The following is a 24,833-nucleotide window of genomic DNA, read 5'->3' on the forward strand; positions in this document are numbered from 1 at the left end:
CATTCTCATTTGTCACCCGGGATGGAAGTAATATTCCCTATAAACAATCGCTTCTCTCCATCAAGAATGTCTTAACCAGGTTTTTCTCTTTTCCAAACCTAAAGGTATAGTTGCGAACTATTCGGCGCAGTGAGAGTTCCCATGGTTGCCAACACAAAGAGCAGCATTTTGGTATTTTATTTTGATAAAAGAGCAGCAGCCTGCAAACTTGGAAGCCAGTAAGAGAAGCGGACCAGAAATAATCTCGACAATACCGACGAAGCCCCGGCCTCCTTAAAAAAGGGAAAATGATCCAAGGCGGGGTAAAACACGTATTAATTTTGTTGAGTCGTTTGAAAGATCTAATTGACTTCAAAACGGAAGGTTTCTCCTTGACAGGTAAGCACCAGTTTTTTTATTCCCTGAACAAATAATTAGTTCAAGCGGTCGGTTTATATTATTCAAACCAATAAGCAGAAGCTGAAATCTGCAAAGTGTCAGCCACTCTGACAACAATGGCACATACCTATCCTGTGTAAGTAAAAAATCAGAGGGGTCGGTGGGAAGTGTTTTTGGCCGTGTTTCACAGCAGGGACCGCTGCATCTCTCCCGTCTCTGTGGGCAAGCTGTTTATTCAACAACAACTTACTTTGGCTAAATAGTCTTCATTCGTGATCTTGAATTTAGCTGCACAAAGTCTTAACGCCGAAGACTTTGTGTGTTGTTCTAATTTGAAACGCTAGGTGTCATTATTACATATTGCTCCTTTAAGTGATTTAATGATCCTATCTGTCAGACCGGAATCAGGCCTGTGTGTGCCAGCGAATTTGAATTATGTTCTCTTAAGCAATTGAGTTAAACACAGTTTATTGATGATTTAAGAAGGCTCCCTGAATCATAAAATAAATCATTAATTGACAGCTTTACATTGTATTTACTCTAGTTAATTTGGTCTGATATTAGCATTTGTTAGATTAGCTGAAAGTTGCAAAATGTGACAAAAGCAGAAGTTGATAGGAGAGCAAATACATTTTCACAGCAATATAGGCTACTTATTCAATAAATAGAATATACATTCCGATAAGGCTTGTTTGTCATGAAATATACCTTTTTAAAATTAGCAACCTTTAAGAAGGTATTAGGCAGTTATTAGCAGGCAATATGAATTATGTAATGTTTTAGAGAATGCTTGTTTTATTTTTGCTAACTCCAAAACCTGCTTTAAGATTGGTATTGAACTAATGTGATGTATTTTATTTTTTATTAAAAATTTTGTTTTGTTGTCGCAAGACTTTATACTTGAATTGGGAAGTTTTGGTGAAAAGCTCAGCAAAACGTGGTTGTGTCCCTAAAAACGTGATCAGTTACCTCAGCTCGTTGTCCATCAGAGCATATTTTTTGCAGTGCACATTTTTTAGAGGAACTGCGGTCGTTCTTGGCCAGCTGGAGAAAATGGGAACGTTTTATGACTTTTACGGCATCAGCTGATCCTGCCGATGTGACACAACCCCGAGGCACCTGTGACTGCCCCAGCACACAGATAGGGGGCAATGTACGACATGCAGCACTGATTCAGCATCTGCGGGCTCAGCTGCTGGTATCTAAGCAACCGGTGGCATAAACAGAGCAAGTGTGGACAGGAACCCTTGAAAACGACGAAGAAAAAAAAAGTATAAAGTGGAAGTTCCAGTATTTCCCAAGTGGGCTGTTGAATCTGACCATGTAAGCGTTCAATCTCAGCAAGAGATAAAATAAATACTGCAGAGAGAGAGAACAGTTTGTCCCCAGCTTCGTTGTTTTGATACTTGGCAAGGGCGAAAGAATGTGTGGAATTCAATAGAGACAGAGAGGAGACGGCGCATGCTTACACAAGTGACGTTTATCTGATGTAAGACGCCATCTCAGACGCCTTCTAGAAAGCTTAACCACAGGCCCCGGCTGGGCGTGTACCAGTGTGCGTGTGTCTGGTTACTGTGGCAGGGTATCTGTATCTGACAGAGGTGCGTCTGCATCACGCTCCGTTGCTATGTTTACGCCATGCCTCACCTTTCGCAATGTAAACAAAGAGGGATCCTGGGATTTTTTAGAACAAATGTCAGGGGTAGCCCAGACAGGTAGCTCTGTCACGCACACTCAGGCCACCTTATTGTGCAACACCAAGGACTTTCCTTCCTTGGAATGGAACAGTGTGACAAAAACGGAGAAAACTCACATGAGGGACATGTTTGAAATTCCTAATAAAAGAAATCCTCACGGGGTTGTACGTTTAGTATTTTCCGGGATCTAGGCGTGCACAGCACAGTAAGGTCGGCAACTCCAGAAAGTGTCATTGCAGAGCGTGCTCTGCTGCTTTCAAAAGGAAACAGAGCATCTGTGTCTCTTTCCCCTTGTGCAAAGTTCACTTTTTACAGTAAACGTACAGTAAGAGAAGTGAGAAAATCCTAAACGCTACTTCTGTCTGGCCTCCTCTGTGCTTCACAGTGTAATTTCTGAAATCATTTTGCAAAATTAACACAAGTAGATGTCGAGTGTGTAGCAACAGCATCTGACGCTGTCAATACAAATTTAGGCACATTTATTGGCACCTGCAGTGAAGTTATGTAAAAAAAGCCCTGAAATAAATCAATCTTTTTCTGGAAATTTATGAAAAAGTAAACTTTTTTTTTTTTAAGAGAACGTTTATTCGGCAGGGGTAAAAAAAAAAAAAAAAAAAAAAAAACCATGCTGAGTAATAATAGCTTTTACTAAAATTACTGGTGGCACAATTGTACTCTTAAAAGCGCTTTTAAGATTAATACCGAAACTGAAATTATGGAAACCTTTTTTACAAATGTATACGTTTGGAAATTGCTGAGAGTTTCTGGGATAATCTAATTACTAATCCATTCCTTTCGAGTTTCTCTGGGGTAAATATAATGCGACAAAGGGGACCTTTTTTTCCCCCCACAAGCCTTTAAGCTGAATGAGGAGCCATATCTGTCTTACCACCAAGCACACTGTGGAGGATGATAATGAAGTTCACAAGTTCAAACCCCTGGAGAACCATACTTAGACTTGAACGGTTTACTTTTATTATACGACATTAAACATTTTTTACCGACTTTTTTTATTATTTTCTGGTGGCTTTGGTTATAAAGGAATTATGAACCTATTTAACAGGACCTCATGCCCACTGTTAAGTATGGTGGAGGATTTATGATGCTGTGTGCCTTTTTCTCTTTTCCAAAGGCCCTAGGAACCTTTTTTTATAGTGCATGACATCATGAACTCTCTGGAATATTGGATGTTTAAAATGATAATGAAAAAAAATGGTTAGGTCTGCGAGCAAACCAAAAGATATAAAATATTATTTTGCTGCAAAACGACAAAAGTTGGCAAGGTTTTGTCATATCTAAGACAGAAACCTAATTTACTGTAGTACACTTTTACTGTAGCAGGTGCTGTTTCCTCTATACACCTGACATTTTTCACCATTAAATAAATATATATGCATAAATACAAGAACACGTCAAATAAACATTTATAACGTTTTGATGAGTTCTTATGATAATAGGTATAAAGGTATAGTATATCTTTTAGTTTTTGCAGCGTGACACAGTGATGTCATGGGGTGAAGTTGCCAGCAGAAATAAGATGAGATATGGGAAGGGTCCGAATTCGAAAAAAATAAAGATTTTTTGTTTCCTTTTGGCTGAAAAAAAAAATACAACTAAAATAAATAAGAAAAAACAAATTCAAATTTCTGCTGATCTGTTTTGACTCCCCCCTAAAAAGAAAAGGATGTATATTTCCTTTTGAATGTTTTATATTGAAATCAAATATCAATTATTATTAGCACTTCACGTACAAAAACATGCACAGGAAGAGCACGCAATATTCCCATCAAACATTATTTGCAGTTTAAAAGTGGGGGGAAGAGTCCACTGCGTATTATAACAGCAACCACTGAATTAAAACTACTTTTGCAGTAAATTACCAGACTGCTGAGCTAAATGATGCGGCTAGCTGTGGGTTATTCTTAAATTGTCTGTGTGAATTTTGAAATGCTGGAAATTTGCTCTGTCTTGTTCTTAATGCCTTCAAATTTGCCCAGTGAGGGAAAAAGAAAAAATATTCTGTGCTTCATTTTTGGTCAGCCACTTGAAACGCATAATTTCCCCAGAGCACGAAGGGAATTCTTCAAGAGTCAGCCAGGGGCTGTCTTTGTGCCTCTCATTCATGCCCATCGTGTCTCATTCACCGACATGTGGCCCCTGAACACCACGTATAGGGCAGGTAGAAAATAGGTGTCTAATAGGAAACTACAGGTTTTCATTCTGACTCTCTTTTGGAGAGTGTGGGGGGGATTTTTCTCTCAAAAGCACAGCTCCGATGTGCTTTCCCTCGGTCGGAAATCCCCGCTTTGGCCCCGCCCAGCAGAGCGTACAAAAGCACGGCGAGTCTCCGCAGACGGCACACATCTGCCCTGACCTTCCGACGCGCCGCCGCGACGCACAGAGAGACGCACGCACTTGCAAAGTCAACATGGACGTCCACACAATGCACGGACAAATGGATTATAATTTGGACAACATGGAGGCCAAGCACGGGAAGATCCTGGACGAACGCCTGGACAGCGGCTTGGATTCCATGAAGGAGGACGATATGGTCAAGGACTTTGAGGAGATTACCTTGAGCTCCGAAAAGGAGCGCACGGAGGAGTACGAGTCGTGGAGGGAAGCCGTGACCGAGGACGGAGATACGTAAGTGGGATTTGTTCTTTTTTAATCTGTGCCGTTGTTTTATCTATTTTTTTTTTTTTTTTTTTGCAAAACTGCGCGAAACTTCTGGAAATTTACGCACAGGCCTGGAGGGTATAAAAGGGGGGAGGGAGAAAAATGCGGATGCGATTTGAGAAAAGCTGCAGAACAAATTAAAAAAGACGCACTGTAAGGGGGACGGTTTGCACATAAGTAGATGTGTGTTTATTTTTAAACTAGCAGCCAAAAAAAGCGCCTGCAAACTTGCTTGTTGAAGAGAGTGTTTTGCAGTGCGCCAGTGCGCAGTCTGGGCGGTGCTAAAGTCCGCTCTGCGCATTCAGGAAAGTCCCTGGCCCACTGCCAGGAACTGATAAAGCATCAGATGTGTCAAGCCACAACTGGTGGAAATAACCCGACAAAACTCCACTGTTGCGAAACGCTCCGCTGCTCAGCCTTTGTTCTCTCTTATGTGACTGAAACCACTTCCCCTGTGTGTAGTTTCTTTTTATAAAGCTTCTGTTTTAACGGAACGTTTTTTCCCCCCCCTCTCTCACCGACAGGCTCCTCCACTTGGCCATCATTCACGAAGCAACAGATCATGCCCTTCAGATGATCAGCCTTTCCAGAAATCACTCCTTCCTCAACAAACAGAACCACCAAAGACAGGTAACGATCAACGCCGTACCCAAAAGCCCTGAGATCAGCAACCTTTTAACGCGTCGCTCCCAAGTCTCATTGCATCCGCTAAATAACTCTTGTCCTAATCCTCAGACTTCCCTGCACCTGGCAGTGATCACCGAGCAGCCCCAGTTGGTGGACAAGCTCCTGAAGGCTGGCGCCGACCCGCTGCTGGCCGACAACAGCGGCAACACCGCTCTCCACATCGCCTGCAAAAGGGGCTCCCTGGCCTGCTTTGGCGTCATCACCCAGAACTGCCAGCGCCACCTCACCTCCGTCCTGTCCATCCCCAATTACAGTGGTAAGCGTCGACTTATGCACGTTCTCACATCTAAACCTACCTTGTTCCGAGCCGGGTCCGTAACTGACCTGCCTACCAACCTCTCTGCCTCCCCAGGACACAACTGCCTGCACTTGGCGTCAATCAACGGTTACATTTCCTTGGTGGAGAGCCTTGTTCGGCTGGGAGCAAACGTCAACGCACAGGTAGGTCTCTCCAGCATGACCGTGCTGCACAATCTCCTCCAAAAAAACAAACAAAAAGAAAATACATGTCCAAACTGTGAGCTAACCCTTTAATTTCCTGGTTTTCCCTCAGGAACCCTGCAGCGGGCGGACCGCGCTCCACCTGGCCGTTGACCTGCAGAACCCCACGCTTGTCCGCTGCCTCCTGGACCTGGGCGCCGAGGTCAACTGCCAGAACTACGGCGGCTTCACGCCGTACCACCTGACGTACGGGCGGCAGAACGACGAGATCCGCTGCCAGCTGTACGAGCGCACGGCGCTGGAGCTGAGGGAGCTGCCTGACAGCGAGTCGGATGACAGCGACATGGAGGAGCTGGATCTGCTGGAGGACGAGGTAGGCATCCCCATCGGTCGAGACACCGACAGAACCCCCTTTTTTATTTAAAGTGAGATCCTCCAAAGACAAAGAACACGTTCTCACGAGTTCTCCCCTCCATCTTCTCTCCAGGTCTACGACGACATAAAGTTCGGGAAGTAGATGAGGCACCCCTCTGCTGGTGGTGCGAACGTCAAAGCTGCTAACGGGGTTTGCCTGAAAGCGGCACCCAGCGGGGGTCACAGAAGCTGGTCAAGCTCCCAGCCCCCCCCCCCCCCTCCAGGGCCGGCGGTTCAGGCCCGCGGGTGCTGGCCCCCCCAGAGACTGCAAACGGGAATGAAGATGGTGTCCAGTCGGAGATTGCTGAAAAACCACGATGGCGAGACCTCCAATCGGCTCCGCGACTGTTTTTTTTTTAAAAGCATAAATCTATTATTGTGTAAATACGAGACATGTAACATATTGTAAATACAGAGATCCTATTTTTGTACCGAGTGTGAATTTAAACACTATTATCGTGAAAAAGCCACAAAAAAAAAAAAGAAAATAAAAGAAGTCTAATGAATATGAACACTTGTGACTCGTGGTTATTCTCGGCTGAGCCAACAGTCGAATTTCCCTCCATGCGAAGGATGACTGGCTGGTGGCCTTTCCAAAATTTTGAAACGAGCGTCATTTCCCACAATAAACCCCCGAAGTGGAGTCGCTCAGAAAAGACGAAAAAACTCCAAAAAAAGAAAGAAAGAAAAAAAAAAAAAAGATCAGTCAGCCATGGCTGGAACAGTATGGGATTTCCTCTGCTGGGCGAGGTCAGCGGGTCTCTGAGTCACCCCCGCTGAAAAAGTCCCCCGGGCGGCACGATGGAGGAACACGGCGTGCTAAACAGTCCGCGCCCGAGCGGCAGGGGAGGAACTGGCACTGCCAGATAGCTGCGCCATGCAGGAAATGTTCTTTTTCAGGAAAGGAAGCACAGGTAGATTTACTGCTGTGTCACGATAACAGGAGGGGGGGGGGACTTTGCTGAGAATGGGAAGTACAAGACGTCCTTTTTGAGATAAGCTGGAATTTCTTTCAACGGATGATTCAGTCAGGCTTGCTGCTGTCAGCCGCTTCCTTGTGAGACCGGGCTCGATAATCCCGAGGTTGATGGAGCGCCGATTGTCGCAGGACGCAAGAGGAGAAGCCGCGGAAAGTACAAAGGGAGAAATCACGGCGATGACGGTGACGTGGAAGCTGACGCACGTCAACATCACTTCTGATCAGCCGTGATGAATGGCTGACAAGAATCCTGAACCTTCTCATTCCCCTTCAGCTAAGAAGAAGCCCATGTGTCATCTTTGTCAAACCCATTCAGAACTAATAAGAGGAACAACCCCCCCCCCCCCCCCCCCCACAGAAACTATTTCTGCTGTATATTTCCTGTTAGCAAGCAACTTCTGACAGGTTTAACATGAAACCAGGTCAAATCAGTGGCGGTGTAGTAAAGCACCTGGGTTATGTGACTAGAGCCGCAACAGCAAGCCCAGACTCATGTTCCCATTAACAGATTCAACAAATGTCAAAAAGAAGTGTGAAGTTGCAAGACCAAGGATCAAATTCAATTTTGGGCGCTGAAAATGAGTACTGAAAAAAACAAACAAACAAAAAAACAACTAATGATCAGGACGAAGGTTATTTTACTCCAAAAAACTTGTTTTATTGTTGAATGAAATCGTGGGAAGGAAGGGGGGAGGGGGGGAGGAGAGAGGGATAAATGTACAGCAAACAAAGATAAACACCAGCCTCCTTCTGGGAACTGCACTTCCCATCATGCTCTACGTCAGTCAAACAGGTGGCCGCTCTCTGCTCGCTCAGTCCCGCTCTGCCAAGGACATGAGGTGGGTGTCTACTTCAGACTCTGTCAGAATCCTGCGGGAAAGACGCGGGAAAGCAGACGACGTGTCAGAAAGTTCCAGGTTTACACAGACCCCCGCCTACGACGCAGTAGGCGGCATACAGCGCCCTGCAAAGCTATTCGGACCCCTTAGACGCTGTTAAGTTGCAACCACAAACTTCATTGTGTTTTTGACAAAGCCATTCTAACACATAAATGTGCATCGTTTAGACCCTTGTTTAGTAGATGTGTGTTTTGGGCTGGAAGATAAACCTCCACCCTTGTCTTAATTCTTATCCCGCCTCTAAAAGGTTTTCAGATTTCTTTTGTACAATATATAGAAAATCGTGCATTTTATTTCCTTCCACCACTCAAGTTATGCACAACTTGGTCTCACAAATAAAATGGCACCACAATACATACAGGTTTGTGGTTGCAATGTGACAAAATGTGGAAAAGCCCAAGGGTTATACATGTTTTTTGCAAGAAAACTGATAGTTTTATCAGTAAAAACTGGGTTTCTACTGTCAAACAGTAATGGCGTTCACATCTGAGCCTTTCTGATTTCACTGCTGAAGTTGTACCTGAACTTTGGGTCCTGTGTTGTCACGACGCCCACCTCGAGCTCGGAGGGCTTGAAGTCAATGGAAAGGACAGTCGAAAGACAAGAAATGGCCGTCTGAGGTGGGGGGGGGGGGGGGAAATAAAGGTAGTTAGGAAACAGTAAGATGAGGTTTCATTTTGCATTTATTACATCTTAAGGGCTTATCTACTCCTTATAATGGAACTTTAAGGTTATATAACGTGTTACAGGAAGGCAGGAAACCACCACAAGTTACACAAGTTGCTTTCACATTCAGGTTCTCTTCCCATCAACCTGTGCTTCATCAGCAAAACACAAACCTACCTCAATGGTTTGCTCAAAGGTCCAGTCCAGTTTCTTTTTGACTTTCTTCTCCAGGAAGCTGGTGGCTTCTGTCTGCTTCACTCCGGCGGCGGTGGCCTTGAAACCGCAGTAATAACCGGCCGGGTCGCACTTGTACACCTGGGGGCCGTACTCCTCGTCGATGCCGATCACGATCATACCTGCGGACGGACAAGCGGCGACTTTAGCTTCGAGCCTCGGCGCGGCAGCGGCTCAACGAGCGGTCCGAGGAAATGAACTCACAGCAGCCTAGCGGTCGCATCTCGGCGTTCTGCGTGTAGACTTGCGAGATGTCAGCGATTCTCTTACACAGCATGTCCACTGGGATCTCGTAGCCGTACTTGTACTGCCAGTTGGCTGCCTCGTAGCGAGCTCGCTGGACCTGAGACCTGCTGTCAGCTTGGGGGGGGGACAAAAGAAATTATTAACTTTCACTTTAAAAAAGGAGACTGACACAAAATGCATGAATGTTTTTTTTGTGTAAATACAGACTCCACATAGAAACACTGTGTCAGAGAAAGTGAAGGAGTGGCTGAAGTTTTCACCAGCTGTATGAAGCATAGCGAGAAGCAGTGCTGCCCCTCCCCCACCTGCTGCTACCGGCAGAAAAAGGTATAATATTCAAGCACAAAGTACTGAAAACTACTACTGAACGGAGCATATTTTCATGACATCTATCAATATCCAATAATTAATGTTCAATTTAGTGGGAATTCAGGTTTCCCCTATGTGCCCCCCCCCCTTACAAGGCTAAGCGATGCTCATTTATTTTAAATGGTGATACCAAAGATGGTACATAGTAGCGTTGTTAAAATAATCAATGCCTCGATGTTTGAGAGCAACATAAAAAAGGTCAGTAAAGCTCCTGTATCTGCAAAAGTTTAGTATACCTCCCGGACATAAGCTAACGCTAGCTCTTATTAGCTTGACGGACACGGACAGCCCAGGCGCTCTGCAACCATCAGTCTGTCTTAAAGGGTACATGTCATGCAAATTTCCACTATTTTTTAACCCTTAAATACATGCTGTTGTGCACTTGGAGTCTCCAGGACTGCAGAAAAGTTTAACGTATTATCTCCAGGTGCTGCGTAGATATCCTTATATTCTGTTGGGGTCATATTTTTCCATTCTGTTCAGTGTTCTTTGTTCCCTATTAAATTTTTTTTAAACAATTACATCATAGAATTTTCTGCGGAACTGCTAAACAAGGTAATTTACTTCTGGCTAACCAAGTTTGCAAATGCACCGTTTTTTGCTGCAAATTTTGTGGTTCAAGCTGAAGGTTGCCAAAGCTACAAATGGACAAGTGAAAATGTTGGGTTGTTGGCTGTATTAATACACACAGTTCATAACACGGCGCCCCAGCATGCTACAAAAACGGCCGAACAGGGTGGGGTGGAACGCGCTGCGACCTGGATGGGGGCGCGGTGTGAAGTGCCTCCTTTAAATTTAAAGAGACAGCACAAAAACAAGTTGATCTCAGACGCACTTCAGAAAAGGGGCAAAAGAGGGGCGGTGGAGCAAAAACAACGAGGAATTCCGACCAAAGAATTGCAGTTCCACTTCATGCAGACCACAACTGAATGATTTAAATGTGAAACAGAAGAACTTAAAATCATGAAACGTCCCTTTTATACTAGAGTGAAGCTGTGTCAATGGCCCATTCATAGCACAACGATCTGTATGAAAATTATCCTGAGATTTTGCATCCAGAGGAACTGTCTGGAATTTTTGAATTTCAGCAGAACTGATACAGACTGGCAGGCAGAGCAGGTAGTTAGCCCGGAGAAATGACAGTTTGGTCCTAGCTACACCACATGCACTTCTATCCAAGTCTACACGGCTCATAAAGAGCCGTAACAAATCTTTGAGTGAAACACTTAAAACATGTCTCCTGCAGCTCAACAATTTGAATATCCCACATCGTACATTCTTCAACACATCAATATGAATAAAACAAAATAAAACAGTGTCAATTGTATCCAAATAAATGGCGTTTGTTTTAAATTTGTGCAGGCCTCGTAAAACCATGTGTTCAAAACAAACACATTGTGCTAATTCTCCTCATATTTCTTTTTAATGTGTAAACTTTATGTATTGGGTGCAGGGTGGATCAGCACGCACATGCACATAACTGATTGTGTTAGGCACGGGTTGGCTACTAGCTTTCAGGTATAGCGAAGTTTTATAATTTCAGTTTCAAAGCAGCTAAATCTTTTCAACACATTATTCCAATGGTTCGTTTAATGTGACGTCACAGAAAGCTTCACCTTGTTATCGCTTCAAACATTACAAAAGCGTTGTTATATTGTGTAGCTCTGTAAACTACTGGTAAATTCAGCAGGTATCTACTGAAATTCAAACAAATGTATACAACCATTTTCGTGTTAAATGTGGCGGGAATTCTTAGCAGGGTTCTCGCCGGCGCATTTCAGCGTAATGAACCGTTACGCTGAAAGTTGTCCCAATATTACTCTGAAATTAGACCTAACGACATTAGTAATAGTAATAGAAACGACACTAACCCTCACATGCGCTGCCGCCGGCAGCCGTCCACTGTAACGCTGGAAAAAAAATCCTGGAGTGGACCCTGCTTAGGATTTTTGACATAAATAATTGACATGCTACATAATAACCTCCTGACGCCCCACAAAACATTTGTGATAGCAGGCTGTAAACAATCCTTGAGGTTAAGCTAACACAGTGCACTCCACAGAGAGCACTGGCCCAGGGCGGGTCAGATCAGCCCCTGATGTGTTTGTCGTGCAGATCACGCGCAGGGCCGCACAGAGCAGACTCAGATGTGTTATCTGTCCCCGCTGCTGCAGCTGCAGGATGGGCTCGATTATTGCATGAGAGAAAAAAAATTATAAAGAGTCCAACCTGTGTGACATCATGGTCCGACCCGGCCCAAATTTGGGGACAGGCTTTGCCATTAAATCTATCATCGAATGACGGCGATGATAGATTTATTTGGATGCCAAGATGGCAGCACCCGTGAAAAGCACTACAAGGATACAATATATATATATATATATATATATATATATATATATATATATATATATATATATATATATATATATATATATATATATATATATATATATATATATATATATATATGAGTTTTCTCCGTAGTGTGTCTGGGCTTTCCCTTAGAGATAGGGTGAGGAGCTCAGTCATCCGGGGAGGACTCAGAGTAGAGCCGCTGCTCCTCCACGTCGAGAGGAGCCAGTTGAGGTGGCTCGGGCATCTGGTTAGGATGCCTCCTGGACGCCTCCCTGGTGAGGTGTTCCGGGCACGTCCCACCGGGAGGAGGCCCAGGGGAAGACCCAGGACACGCTGGAGGGACTATGTCTCCCGGCTGGCCTGGGAACACCTTGGGATTCCTCCTGAGGAGCTGGCCCAAGTGGCCGGGGAGAGGGACGTCTGGGCCTCCCTACTGAAGCTGCTACCCCCGCGACCCCCGGATAAGCGGAAGACAATGGATGGATGGAAGTCTATATGTCGCAATCAAATGAGCAATAAAGAAATGTAATAGATAACATATTAGAACTGTAATAAGGATTAGATTATTTTGGCACCAGTAGGAATAATATTGGCCTCAAATATTTTTTTTTAAATCAAATAAATTGCTATTTTTATACTTTGACTTTCCATAAATAACACTGAGTAGGAATACTCAAGGGTATCATATAATGAGATGCTCATAATTGCTGCCTCCAAGGATTCGGTAGAACAATGAGATAAACAGCAAAGAGATCCAAAGGTCTCTCACAACCTCACCAACAGACAAGATGCACGGAGACGGACAAAGACTCCGGCAACACAGAACTGAACGTATTAGCAGACCGACGCTTTTCGGCGTCTCCACCTCTCCAAAACTGAGAAATCTTAAAACCTTTCCAAACAACAGCCCGTGCCCCGTGTCCCGACACCCCAAACGGTCACAGAAGTCCTTACCCGTCATCCCAGACATTACACATCCGATGTTGTCTGTTATTCTGAAGAGGTGGGTCACTGTGGAGGCATCCAGGAGCTTATCCTGCAGGAATATGAATAGAACAATAAGAAAATAGTCAACGCTGTGGATTTATCTGTGCACATACATCCCAGCTCCTCCAAAAGGCCCCGATGCCCAAACTCACCGGAACTTTTTTTTGTGTTACAACAACTGCACAGTCCTTCCCTCGGACCGCTACCGACGTGAGGCCGCCTTGGTTTATAGCTTTGAAAGCATATTCTGAAAGAAGATGTAAGGCGAAAAGTCGGTTTCAGTGCACATGGTTGTCTGAAGACAGCAAACAGCTACACTTTTCATCTCTCATGTTAGACAGTAAAAAATTGAAATAAAAAAATTGCTGAGAAAAATGATTGTCTCATGCAGCTGAAGAACTGTACCAGAAACAAACCAGTTTGCTCCAGAAGAGAAGGGATCAGACCCCAAAATGTATAAATCAACATTTCACAGTGTGGATTTCCCCCCCCATCTGGTTTAGTTAATATATAATAATAAACACGCAAAACGTCCGCAGGTGAAGTCAATATCTCAAGATCATTTGTAAAACATCTTCAAAAGATCCTAAGAGAATATTAAACTCAACCGCAAGGTGTTTCTATAATGAATCAGCTATCTGGTCTGTAATGCTAGCCATGCTAACTAAGCTAGCAGCAGGCTCGCTCTTTACATTTGCTATTGAGTTTCACATCAGCGTCGGAAAAGGAGACGCAAAACATAACAACAGCGATATTATAACCCGAATGTGTTTTACACCTGTAAGCGACACTGCTTTCACTTTGGCGGGTGGAAGTTAGTAGCCAGGAGCTGGCCTCTTCCAACCATGACAGAGCATTTAGCTAGCTAGCAAACAAGTGAGCCAGCGAAGCGGCTCTTTTTCCACCTGACCCGCTCCAGATACTGACCGACTTGGTAGAGTCTCCCCTCGGGGGAAAATATGGTGATGTGTCGATCGAACCCAGCACTCGAGCCTCGGGACATTCTGCGAGCTTAAATTGTGGCCGACAAGTTCGTCCCCCCAATGGATTTTCAAGCAGACTTTACTTCATGAACAATATTCCCACCCGGAAACGGATTTGAGAGGCTGAGAACTACATCCGGTGTCAGAGGCCTGCCGCGTTACCATGGTAGTACAGTGTGTCAGTGGACGTTGTTGGCGTCTATTAAGAAAACTATATATATATATATATATATATATATATATATATATATATATATATATATATATATATATATATATATAAGAATTACATATGATGGATGGCCATTCATCTGCTTACTTTGGCGCAGGCAAACTACCAAGCACACATACAAAAACATTTGTATAAAAACATTTGTATATTACATCAGACCAATAAGAACTATTGTACATAGATGTAAATGTTATTGATTACATAGTTTGACAGCAGTCACCGACACACCACACTGGTGGGTAAGCCCTAAAAGTTAATTGCTAAGAAGTTGACGGTTCACAGAATGTTGTCTATGCAAGCGTTATAACAGAAAGTTAATTGGAAGGAAAAAGTGTGTTAGAAAAGAAGGCACAGGGAATAACAGCGGTTTAAGGAGGATTGCGAAGAAAAGCTCATGCAAGACTTTGGGGGAGATTCAGAAAGCATGAACTTCAGCCATTCTGATACCGCACCTTCGTCTCCCTTTCCTGTCCTCCTTCTCACCCCTGCGCACAGCTGTATCCTAGAAATGGGCTAAGACGCGCAAAGAGACACATAGTTCAAGATGCTTGGGGTCCAGTGCTTGTTTTAAGTGCTGAGTCATCTGTCTGATGGGAAATTCTAGAGCAACTTGAGCTTCATGCTTACTTTTATTTACAAGCTTCATGGAGATGCCAATTCCTTTTTCAAACACAATTTGGCACCAGTACACACGGCCAAAAGTTCAAATATACTTACTTTAATGTCCATGGTGTCATTGTGCTTAATTGTTCAACAACCTCATTTGATCTAAATCCGACAGAGAATCTATGGAGCCTTGACCAAGTACCAAGTACACATACTTTAAAGTACCTGGACACACTTTTCTGAGTTTTTCAGTTCCCAAACACTTCAGCGTTTGACCTGCAAACAGACAGTGGCATAGAGCTGAAAGTCTGGCGGTTACTGGTTGACATCTACACTCATTTGTAATGATCAAGTTACATAAGGGTCATTTGCCAGCAAGGAATCAGGTGATTTTGCCCCTTCGTAATTTTGGACCTCCATTTTTGTACCTTCGCATTGCAATTCTGTCCCTTCCTACTTTGATTTTGTATGTACTCACACAATATTGTATCAGTTTGTTTTTCTTAGCAGTGAAATGTTAATTGAAATGAATTATGAAACTGTATAATTATGAAAATCCTAAATGTCATTAATAAATTAACTTATTTGTGTATAATTTTCTGAAAACTTTATATTACACCCTATTCACATTGGTTGCCATCTTGACTTCAGTTTGTGCATGTTGACTCTCACGATTATTACCCCTGATCAAACTAAAATCAACAAACTGAAATACCTCGTTGCTGAAGATAATAAGCATTGAAGTCATTTAACTATAATTCCTTACTGCAGACTATGAGAAAAATATAGAAAATTGCTTGAACGCTTTGTCAAAGCAGCTATTAAAATTGTCCCTAAGATCAGAACAGAATTTGAGAACATGGGACAAAATGAGGAGTGGCAGAAATTTTAATTTTATAACCTCCCAAAAATTTGTCTCAAGCGAGACTATTTTTTTTTCCCCAGAATTTAGTAAGTTGATTTAAATTTTGCAATTTTCATCTACCTTTTTTGATGAGATACTTCAAAATGTGCAAAATTTTGTTGATGGAAACGTGACTAATACAGTATGTTTATCCATTTAACACTACTGACAATGGATATGTAGATGGATTAGTTAGGCCAGGAGCCTGAATGTTTCCAATGTTTGCAGACAATAGTGGAACTTGGGAGAAAGTGGAAGAGAGCTAGAGAGAAGAAGAAGAATTAGGTGTGTAGAGGCAAGACAAAATGCAACTGTGAATGAAAGCAAGGCAGATCTTTGAAAATAGTGAAGGCGTGAGCAGCAAAGTGCAGCTGGACACTGAAGGCGGACATATTTAAGTGCCTGGGGTCAACCGTCCTAAACAACCTGCAGTGCAAAACAGAGCTGGAGAAGAGAGCGTAGATACGATGGAGTGAATGGAGATGAATTTTAGGGTGGTGTCTCCGGCAGAAGGATAGTTGCAAGACTGCAAGGGACAGTTTGAAGAATTTCACTGAGCAATGCCAGTTGCATTAATTGACATGAAATCGGTTTTAACAGAAATGCCACATGTAAGCAATTCGCAAGAAATGTTTTGACTGAGTCTGACGTCTGAGCACATCGATGTTTAACGACCTGGTCCCTGGAATCTAATGGCAGTTTGATGTCTTAACAGGTCGCAGTGTTGCAATGTTAGAACGCAGTGCTTATTGCTGCAGAGGAAACAAAAGTTCCTGTTTGTGAGCACCACCACTGTGACTTTTTACCATTTCTTAACAGAGTGGTTGAGAGCATGAGAGCAGTCAAAGCTAATGGTAAAAAAAAAAAAAAAAAGCCCAGTGTTCTTCCAGCAAGTACACCAGGGCTGACAAGCAGAAAAAGTCACACAGTTTACCAACGTTTGATCTGAACTAACTCCTATGCAAAAGCACTCTGACCGTACCGTTGCTGCCGTCGGCTAAATAAACGCAAATAGTACCTTTTGAAATGGCTTTCTCACTGGTTGCGATTGCAGGATGAGAATGTAATTTGTATGTAGGCCTACATGTCGTGACTGCAAATATCCAGCCATATTAGCAAGAGTCTGTGGGAACCCAAACGAGGAAGCAATGTGTTTTACAATTTCCTGTGAGCGTGAAAACACTGAGGGATGGTATAGTTTCTTGCACCACCACTAAACACCAGGGTAAATAAACATCTATGCCCATGCAGGGTTGCAGGCGCCTATCTCCAGCAGTCATTGGGCAAGAGACATTGGTGCAGAAGGCAGTCCGTCACAGGGCAACACAGAGGCATTTGGAGAGACCGTAATTTTGGACCGTCCGAGAAAGCAATAACACCTAGAGAGGGCACGGGGAGAACATGCAAACTCCACGCATCCCTGGCTAGGATTTAAACCCGGGACCTTCTTGCAGCAAGGCCACAGTGCTACCAACTGTGCAACCGTGTAGCTCCCAAATAATAATAAAAAAAAGGTAACTGTATATAACTAACCAGTCGAGGTAAATCATTTCCAAAGGGTCAGGTGCAAGGAGCAGAAATCATTGCTTTTTGTCTTGGTAAAGTCCCAAATCTGGCTTCCTTGTTCCTTTGTAACGATGTCCACGTGTGTGTGTCATCAGGGACTTTCCCTCTACAGACAGGTAGATAACACAGCTGCATAGAGGATGTCGGCTTCCCCTTTGTAAGTTAGTTACTTATTGAGACAATGACTCAGAAGGAAGCTCCGTGAGGGGTCAGGATGTGCGATTAGCAGAAGTGGAATCAGGACTGGGTGATGCACCTGAGGATAATCACCCCTAAAAGCTTCTGATGATGGCTTCCAGGCAGAAAGCCCCGACTTCTGGTTGCTGGGTTGTGTTCCTGTTTTTTTTTTTGAAACAGCGCCGTCTGTGTCCGAATCACAGACATGGATGGTTTTCTGTTGAGGTGCTCAGCTATTTCTTGAATCTGAATCTGAATCTAAAATCAGCATGTGAATGAGCAGTTCACGGAAATGCTAAACCTGGTATTGTCAGCTCTGGCAAACTGTTTTCACGAGATAATTTATGGACTTACACGCTGACTCCTTTTTTGATATTTCATAACTGAGACAGAAAGCCTCCCCCCACCCCCACAATTGCCCCTCCATTCTGATACCGCACCTTCGTCTCCCTTTCCTGTTCTCCTTCTCACCCCTGCTCTTTGTCTGTCTGTCTCCCTCGCTTCTGTTCTTACTGTGCCTCATTCATAACGTATCAGTAAAGCTTTTTCATACAGTACTTATTCACATTTTGAAACCCAAAAGACCCCCACCCATGCTGCAACGAGAAAAGGCGTAGGAACTAGTTCTTGAATGTGTCTGGTGGTGTGTGTGTATTTTTTTTTTTTTTGGGGGGGGGATCTCCACCAGTTCTGAAAATACTGTGTCACATTTCAAAAGCCGCCATGGGGGCTAATGTTTTCCAAGCTCAGAAGTTCAGATGTTAGGCAACGGTGGAAAGGTTGACATGACTGGGCTCTCAAGTATGACCTGAAACACAGCAGTTCTCATTAACTTTGTAGTAATAAATGAATAAAAAAGTGCAATCTAAAATCATAGATATTTTTGAAATGCTTACTTAAAAATAAAACAACAGAAAAAAAAGAGATATAAACTGTCTGCGGGGTTGCATCCAGCTCTTGGTGCATGCCTCACAAAACCTACCAGCCTTTAACAGGTTTGCTTCCAGCACTGTTTTTAGCCTGATCCCTGCTGAAAAAAAAAATAAAATCATCCATTCACCAGATTTTTATTCAGATTCATCTTATTTGCCATTTGCAGTATATATAAAAAAAAAACACATCAGAAAGGAGATGAAGGTACACAGTTTAACATTCACAAAGGGGGACAAAAACAACAGCCACCCAATCTAATACAGCGACATGGGCACATAAAAAGAAAATTTCAAACAAATTGTAAAACCCTGATAAATAAAATAAAGCAAAGAGCCAAAAGGGCTTTTAACAGTCGTCATAATGTCTTTGTGTTTACAGCCTGAGTCATCACAGCTTATTTCCCACAATTGCTCAACAGCGCCTCCCAGAAGTGAGACGTTGAAACATTGTCTCTGGTCGGATGCAAAGGGTCCTGCCGGAGACCCTTGGCAAAAGGGTCCAGGATGCTGCCGCTGCCGTGGGTCACCGTGGGGATGGAGTGTTCGGGGCAAAAGGGCAGAGCTCATTTTTGTTTTGAATTCTGCATTCAATTAAAGCTTTGAAACCCAGATTTAATTCTTCCTTCCTCTTCACAATTATACACAGTCCTTTACGTTGGCCTGCCATAAAACCTATTAGTCTGTGGTTGTAGCGAGACAAAACGAACATGTTAAAGTGGTGCACAAACTTTGGCAAAACAAATAGATCATCTGCATTCTAAACTCGACACGTTTGTCGGCTTCCACGCGCCCATGAATAGTTTGGTTTCTGAGAACCTGTGGACCGTCAGCAGCTTCTGAGAAGAGCTTATCTGCTGAGGACTAAAACGCTGAGCAGAGCAAAGATGATAAACGTAAGTCCACTGCAAATGAGCGTGCTGCTGCTGGGCGCTGGCTTCCTTTTTACCACCAGCTTCTACTTTAGAATTTGCAACTTGTTCCTAGTAAATAATCTTGTGGCTTGGCACATTCTGACACTCAGACAATCGCAACGTGAGCCTGAAGCGTGTTGGACTGTGACATGCCCCTCTTATTTGGCAGTGCTGCGGGGCTTTACACTGACATGTAAATGCTTAAATAGGAAAATAATGTTGTCATCCTGGTCCTTCTTCTGCGCCTGCAAAGCACCTGGGTGTGGACAGTTTTTTTTTGGGTGTAGTGACGGGGAGGATTAGGACTTAAAACAACCAGGGACTTTACAGAGATCGGCATGTGCACAGGGCAGATTGGAAAGGCTAGATAAGCCTGCTCTTTGGAACTGGGCAGAGGCCGAAAATGAAAATTGTTTCTGTTTATAACCATTCACAAAGTAAGCCTGTAAGTCCTGAGCTAATATCTAAAAAAAAGCGATTTTCCTGGGAAACCTTGTTGAGTTTGCTTGAAATATATTCTGCACTGGCATGGTTATTAACTGAGGTTATGGCTAAATTCTGCTGCAGCAGGAAATATGAACGTGTTTACACACAACATTTACTGCAGAAAACAGGATACAGCTTTTGCATAGCGTTAAAACAAGTTCTTGCCTTTAAATGAAATCCTTTCAATCCTTAATTTTATTTGAACTATCCTTTTTTCCTAGATTAAATCTTTATGCAACATTCAACTTTAATGATTATGACAAAGTGATATTTCGTTTAATGCCTCTTTGCAAGTTGCGCCATGACAAAACATCCAGTCGAGATATTTGAGCTCCCTTCTTGGCAGAATTGGTAAAGTTTATGGAAATTGGTAGATAGTCCAGAAACTCTCATTCGAGTTAGGTTAATGCTGTTCCAGAATCTTAATGTCAGGTGGCTTTATTGATTCCAAAACCAGTTTTGATGTGCATTTCAGATGATTGTCCAGCTGGAGCCTTTATATGTGTTTAAGCATCAACCGTGTAACTGTGATCTGATCTGAAGTTGAAGAATTTTGACGTTGGCCTTTTCTCTTTCATTTCCCGCCCTTTTAGCAATGCATTAGTACCACAGACAACAAACACCCCGCATCATGATGCTGCCACCCCTTATGCTTGATAGATGGCACAGTATTCTTAGGTATAAGTATCTCACATTGACAAGCTGACTTTGACTTCTTGTCCATCTTTGTGTGATATACCTATCAAATTTTTCCCCAGGAGAATTTTAGCTTGTTCATGTCAGTGCTCTGGAGCAGGTTAGCGCCCTGTAAGTCCGTGAAAATACTTCAGGGTGATTAATGGCACTCGTGTTCCAGCAGTTCTACTTCAAGGCAGGCTTCAGACTTGGTGGTTCCTGAACATCTTAACCTTTATTTGTTTTGTCCAATGGAGTCGCTTTGGGTCGAATGGTTGAAACATGGACTTTCTTGACCAATATGAATGTACAAGGGTCGTAGTAGACCTGTACACCACCTCTACCTCACAAATTGCAGTAATTACACTGAAATAACAAATGCACCATTTGACCTGCAAACATTTAAGTGACAAGAATCATCAAGATCCAGAGGATGAATCTTTAAGTTGGGTATGGATTCTTAAAAAACAACACACAAAAACAACAACAACAAAAAGAAACATGAAACAGTGACAAATGTGAGACAGTGCATCTTTGAAAACATGCTTTCTGTGTGACTGTACCTAAAATGTTTTGTGTAAATTTGCTAATAATGAAGCCAATTTTCTTTTTTCATCATAGACAATTTTTGAAAAACAGAATAACACTCTAAATCTAGTACAAGAATAAAAGATTCCCTCTTCCTTTTGACTTTATCATTTGAAATTAAAGTTCAAATTATGTCTAAATGGGTAACTTAGGTAATATTTATATAAAAGCACATATTTCTATGGACAAGTGTGTGTGTTTGGCCAGCTAAATCCAAAGCTCCTGGATACAATAACATTTAGATTTGGATCAGCTGTTAAAGGTTATTCCTGCCACGTGAGTGTTTTTAAACATGCATCTTCTGCAGTTTTTAAGTAACAGACGGAAACTTGCACAATAACCTTTACCATAGGTCAAATTGGTCATCAGACTAAGCTTCAATTTTGTAGCATTAAACCACCAAAGACTGTTTAACACGCACACACGCATTCCCTCCCTGCCATTTCTTCTTTTTTTCCTGTAAATTTGACAGCTATCTCTGCTGTTCTTTGTGAATCAGTTAAGAGCAGGTGTGAACACCGGCACTGGCTGCGGAGAGTTGACAGGTGGGCGGGTATCCGTGGTTTTTACCCGCTCTGATGAATGCAAAATGTGAAGAAAAAGGGTACACAAAATCCCCGAGAAACATAAGAAAAGGTTTACGGTTACAAAGAAAATCTATTTAAAAGAACACGCGTGCGTACACACACACACACTCACACACACCTTGATTTAGCAGCAAAAGAAGCTCAGAAGAAGCTCAGCCAACTTTAACAGCAGGTAATCTTGTGTATATATATATATATATATATATATATATATGTATATATATATATATATTTGTGTGCTACAGTGGTATGTAACAACAATATGTAAAGAAAATAAGGGGCCGACTCTAAGTATTGTACTCTGCAGTATTAAATTCAATAAAATTTTCAATTCAATTTTATTAACATAGCGCCAATTCATGAAACATGTCATCTCAAGGCACTTTACAAAGTCAAATTCAATCATATTATACAGATTGGTCAAAAATTTCCTATATCATACAGATTGGTCAAAAATTTCCTAAATAAGGAAACCAGTTGATTGCTTCAAAGTCCCGACAAGCAGCATTCACTCCTGGGGAACCGTAGAGCCACAGGGACAGTCGTCTGCATTGTCCATGGCTTTGCTGCAATCCCTCATACTGAGCAAGCATGAAGCGACAGTGAGTAGAAAAACTCCCCATTAGCGGGAAGGAAAAACCTCCAGCAGAACCAAGCTCAGTATGAACGGCCATCTGCCTCGACCGACTGGGGGTTACAGAAGACAGAGCAGAGACACAACAAGAGAGACAAAAAAGCACAGAAGCACACATTGATCCAGTAATCTGTTCTACATTAGATGTTAATAGCGGGTGATCTGTCTTCTTTGGATGATGTCTCAGTTAACAGAACGCCAGACCAGGTGTACCTACTATGAAGGAAAAAAAGAGAGAGAACAAAAAGTTATAAGCAGAAATTATGACAAGCAATGCAAAACTAGAGAACAGTAGACTGCCCTTGTACTTTTCAACATTTCGTCAGAATACAACCTCAAACTTTAAGGCTTCTTAATCGAAATCTCATGTGATAAATCAACACATAGCAGGGTGTTATTCTTAAATGGAAAAATTCTTCTGAAATAAATCTCCAAAAAGAACAGTGTGCTTTTGCGTCTTCTCATCAACTATGGCGAGCCACCCATTGCCTGATAAAAAGGAATTCCCACAGCCTGATAATGCCACCACCTTTGTACCTGCTGTTTTTCACTCTTTAACAACATTGTGAGGCCTGTACAGAACAAAGGCTTAGGTGATTTCTGAAGGCTACAGTTTTGCGCCACATTTTTCTTAGGGCTCTCAAAACAAATGAGGCTGAATACATCCTGTATGTACACCACAACGTTCAGATTTTTATTTTGTAAAAACAAAGTTAGAAAAGCATCTAGCATTTTCCTTCCACTTCCCAATGATGCACTTTGTCGTGTTGGTCTATCACATAAAATGCCCATAAACATACGCAGATGTTTTTGGGTGTAATCGGACAAAACGTGAAAAAGTTCAATGCGCTATAATCCTGCATTGTAGGTGAGAACAGTCGCAGTGCTTTCATCCTTTTATGCTCAGCTCAAAGCCGTCCTGTAGCATGAAAATATTCAGTTACAGAAGATGCTGAAACCGGACACACTTTGTGTGCAGGCTTCAACAAAAGAACAAGCATTCAGGGCACATATCAAAAAGGACAAAATGCAGGACCGGACCGACTTTGACCAACAAAAACAACTTTAACCAAACTTTCTTTTAAATCAGCTGCAGGAGAAAGTCAACATGCCCCCCCCCCCCCCACCCCCCCTCCCTTGGGCCACAGAGCAGCAGGAAACCTGAATCATGGCAGCACCAGGCATATTCAGACAGGCATTAACTATCAGGTTCTTTTTGGAGAGTCAGCCATGTCTCATACCTTGTTTGGCATTAGATGATGTCTCACGTGGAGCTGCCTCATTATGTGGAGCTCTGTAAAGCCTTTTCTAATCTTGTCGACGGTGCCAAGCAGACAGGCTGGGTACGCTCTGGGTATTTCACTAACAGGATGACAGCAACCTAACTCCTTCCCCTCGGGCCATTTGGAGATCATTTATCAAAAGTCAGCGAAGATAAGATGTCTGAACGGCAAAAGTATGTCCAGTCGAAAGGAGTTTGTTTAACGCTTCAACTTTGGTTAAGGTGTTCATAGTTGTTATGGGAACCGGTAGTTCTGGCTTTGTTTGGATATGATTTGCAAATTTGGATCCCTATTTCACACCCACACATTGCCGTTATAGCCCATTCCACTTCCATTTTATTATAAACGCGTTTCGTGTCCATGCACTCACCGCCCATGTTTTTAGGTACGCCTTTTCATTTGCTTGGTAACACAAATAGCCACTAAACAAATCACATGGCAACAGCTCAATGCACTTTTTTATAGTATAGTAATAGAACAATAATAGCTTTATTATCCCACAATGGGGAAATTCAGGGGAATCTAGAAACGATAAAGGTCAAACCAAGCATCAGTATGGGGGAAGAAAGGGATTTAGGTGACTTTAAGCATATTATATAAAGGCAACAGTGGTTCAGAGAACACATTTATCATTCATTTACACATTGAAAGTTTTTAAAATGGAATACTCAAGCTAAGGGTTTTTTTTTTTCTGCACATTCCCATTCAACATGGAATTGCTTTTAGTCACTAAGCAGACACTTTAAAACCAAATGACTCACGAGGGAGTATCAACATTTACCATAATGACAACCTGTGTTGTAAGGATTAGCGACTATGTAATTAAAGAACACTGAACAGAAAGAAGAACAATCAAAGAGGTGCAAAGTGAGTTCAACGTAGGCACGTTGGGGGTGTTCAGGAGTATTGAGGTAGGAGGTGTTGTTGAGTCTTCAAATGAGTTGTGAAGCTGCAGAATGGGAAGCCCCTGCTTAAACAAATTACAGTGTTCTTAAATGGAAAACCGAACGGGGTTTTAAGGTGAAGGGGGGATTGTACAGAGTAATGTCGACAGAGTAGTGGTTCGTCACGACCTCAGTAAAAAACAGCGAAGTCCATAATCTCTTGATGGCTCAAGACGAGAGGAAACACCCTGCAACGCTGCAGCAATGCAAACCATGCAGCGTCGGCCAAAACCGACAAACCGTCCGGACCATTAAAATACACTGCGATGAAAGGAAGAGATCAAACCAAGA

The 24,833-nt window shown here is 42.7% G+C and overlaps 2 protein-coding genes across 2 annotated transcripts; one reads left to right on the forward strand and one right to left on the reverse strand.

Moving 5' to 3' along the window:
* The first annotated feature begins 4,420 nt into the window (after window positions 1–4,420).
* Window positions 4,421–6,792, forward strand: nfkbiaa (nuclear factor of kappa light polypeptide gene enhancer in B-cells inhibitor, alpha a). The gene is made up of 6 exons (XM_012868935.3): window positions 4,421–4,721; window positions 5,279–5,384; window positions 5,490–5,697; window positions 5,794–5,882; window positions 5,995–6,255; window positions 6,370–6,792. The coding sequence occupies exons 1-6, from the start codon at window positions 4,504–4,506 to the stop codon at window positions 6,397–6,399; spliced, it is 912 nt and encodes a 303-aa protein (XP_012724389.2). The 5' UTR covers window positions 4,421–4,503; the 3' UTR covers window positions 6,400–6,792.
* Window positions 6,793–7,908: 1,116 nt separating this feature from the next.
* Window positions 7,909–14,139, reverse strand: LOC105930638 (proteasome subunit alpha type-6). The gene is made up of 7 exons (XM_012868937.3): window positions 13,962–14,139; window positions 13,187–13,281; window positions 13,002–13,083; window positions 9,279–9,434; window positions 9,018–9,196; window positions 8,695–8,789; window positions 7,909–8,145 (listed from the first exon to the last, which is right to left on the reverse strand). Exons 1-7 carry the CDS (start codon window positions 14,035–14,037, stop codon window positions 8,088–8,090), a joined length of 741 nt encoding a protein of 246 aa, XP_012724391.1. The 5' UTR covers window positions 14,038–14,139; the 3' UTR covers window positions 7,909–8,087.
* Window positions 14,140–24,833: the final 10,694 nt, after the last annotated feature.

Source organism: Fundulus heteroclitus, chromosome 15, assembly GCF_011125445.2.
Source record: "Fundulus heteroclitus isolate FHET01 chromosome 15, MU-UCD_Fhet_4.1, whole genome shotgun sequence".
Lineage (NCBI taxonomy): Eukaryota > Metazoa > Chordata > Actinopteri > Cyprinodontiformes > Fundulidae > Fundulus > Fundulus heteroclitus.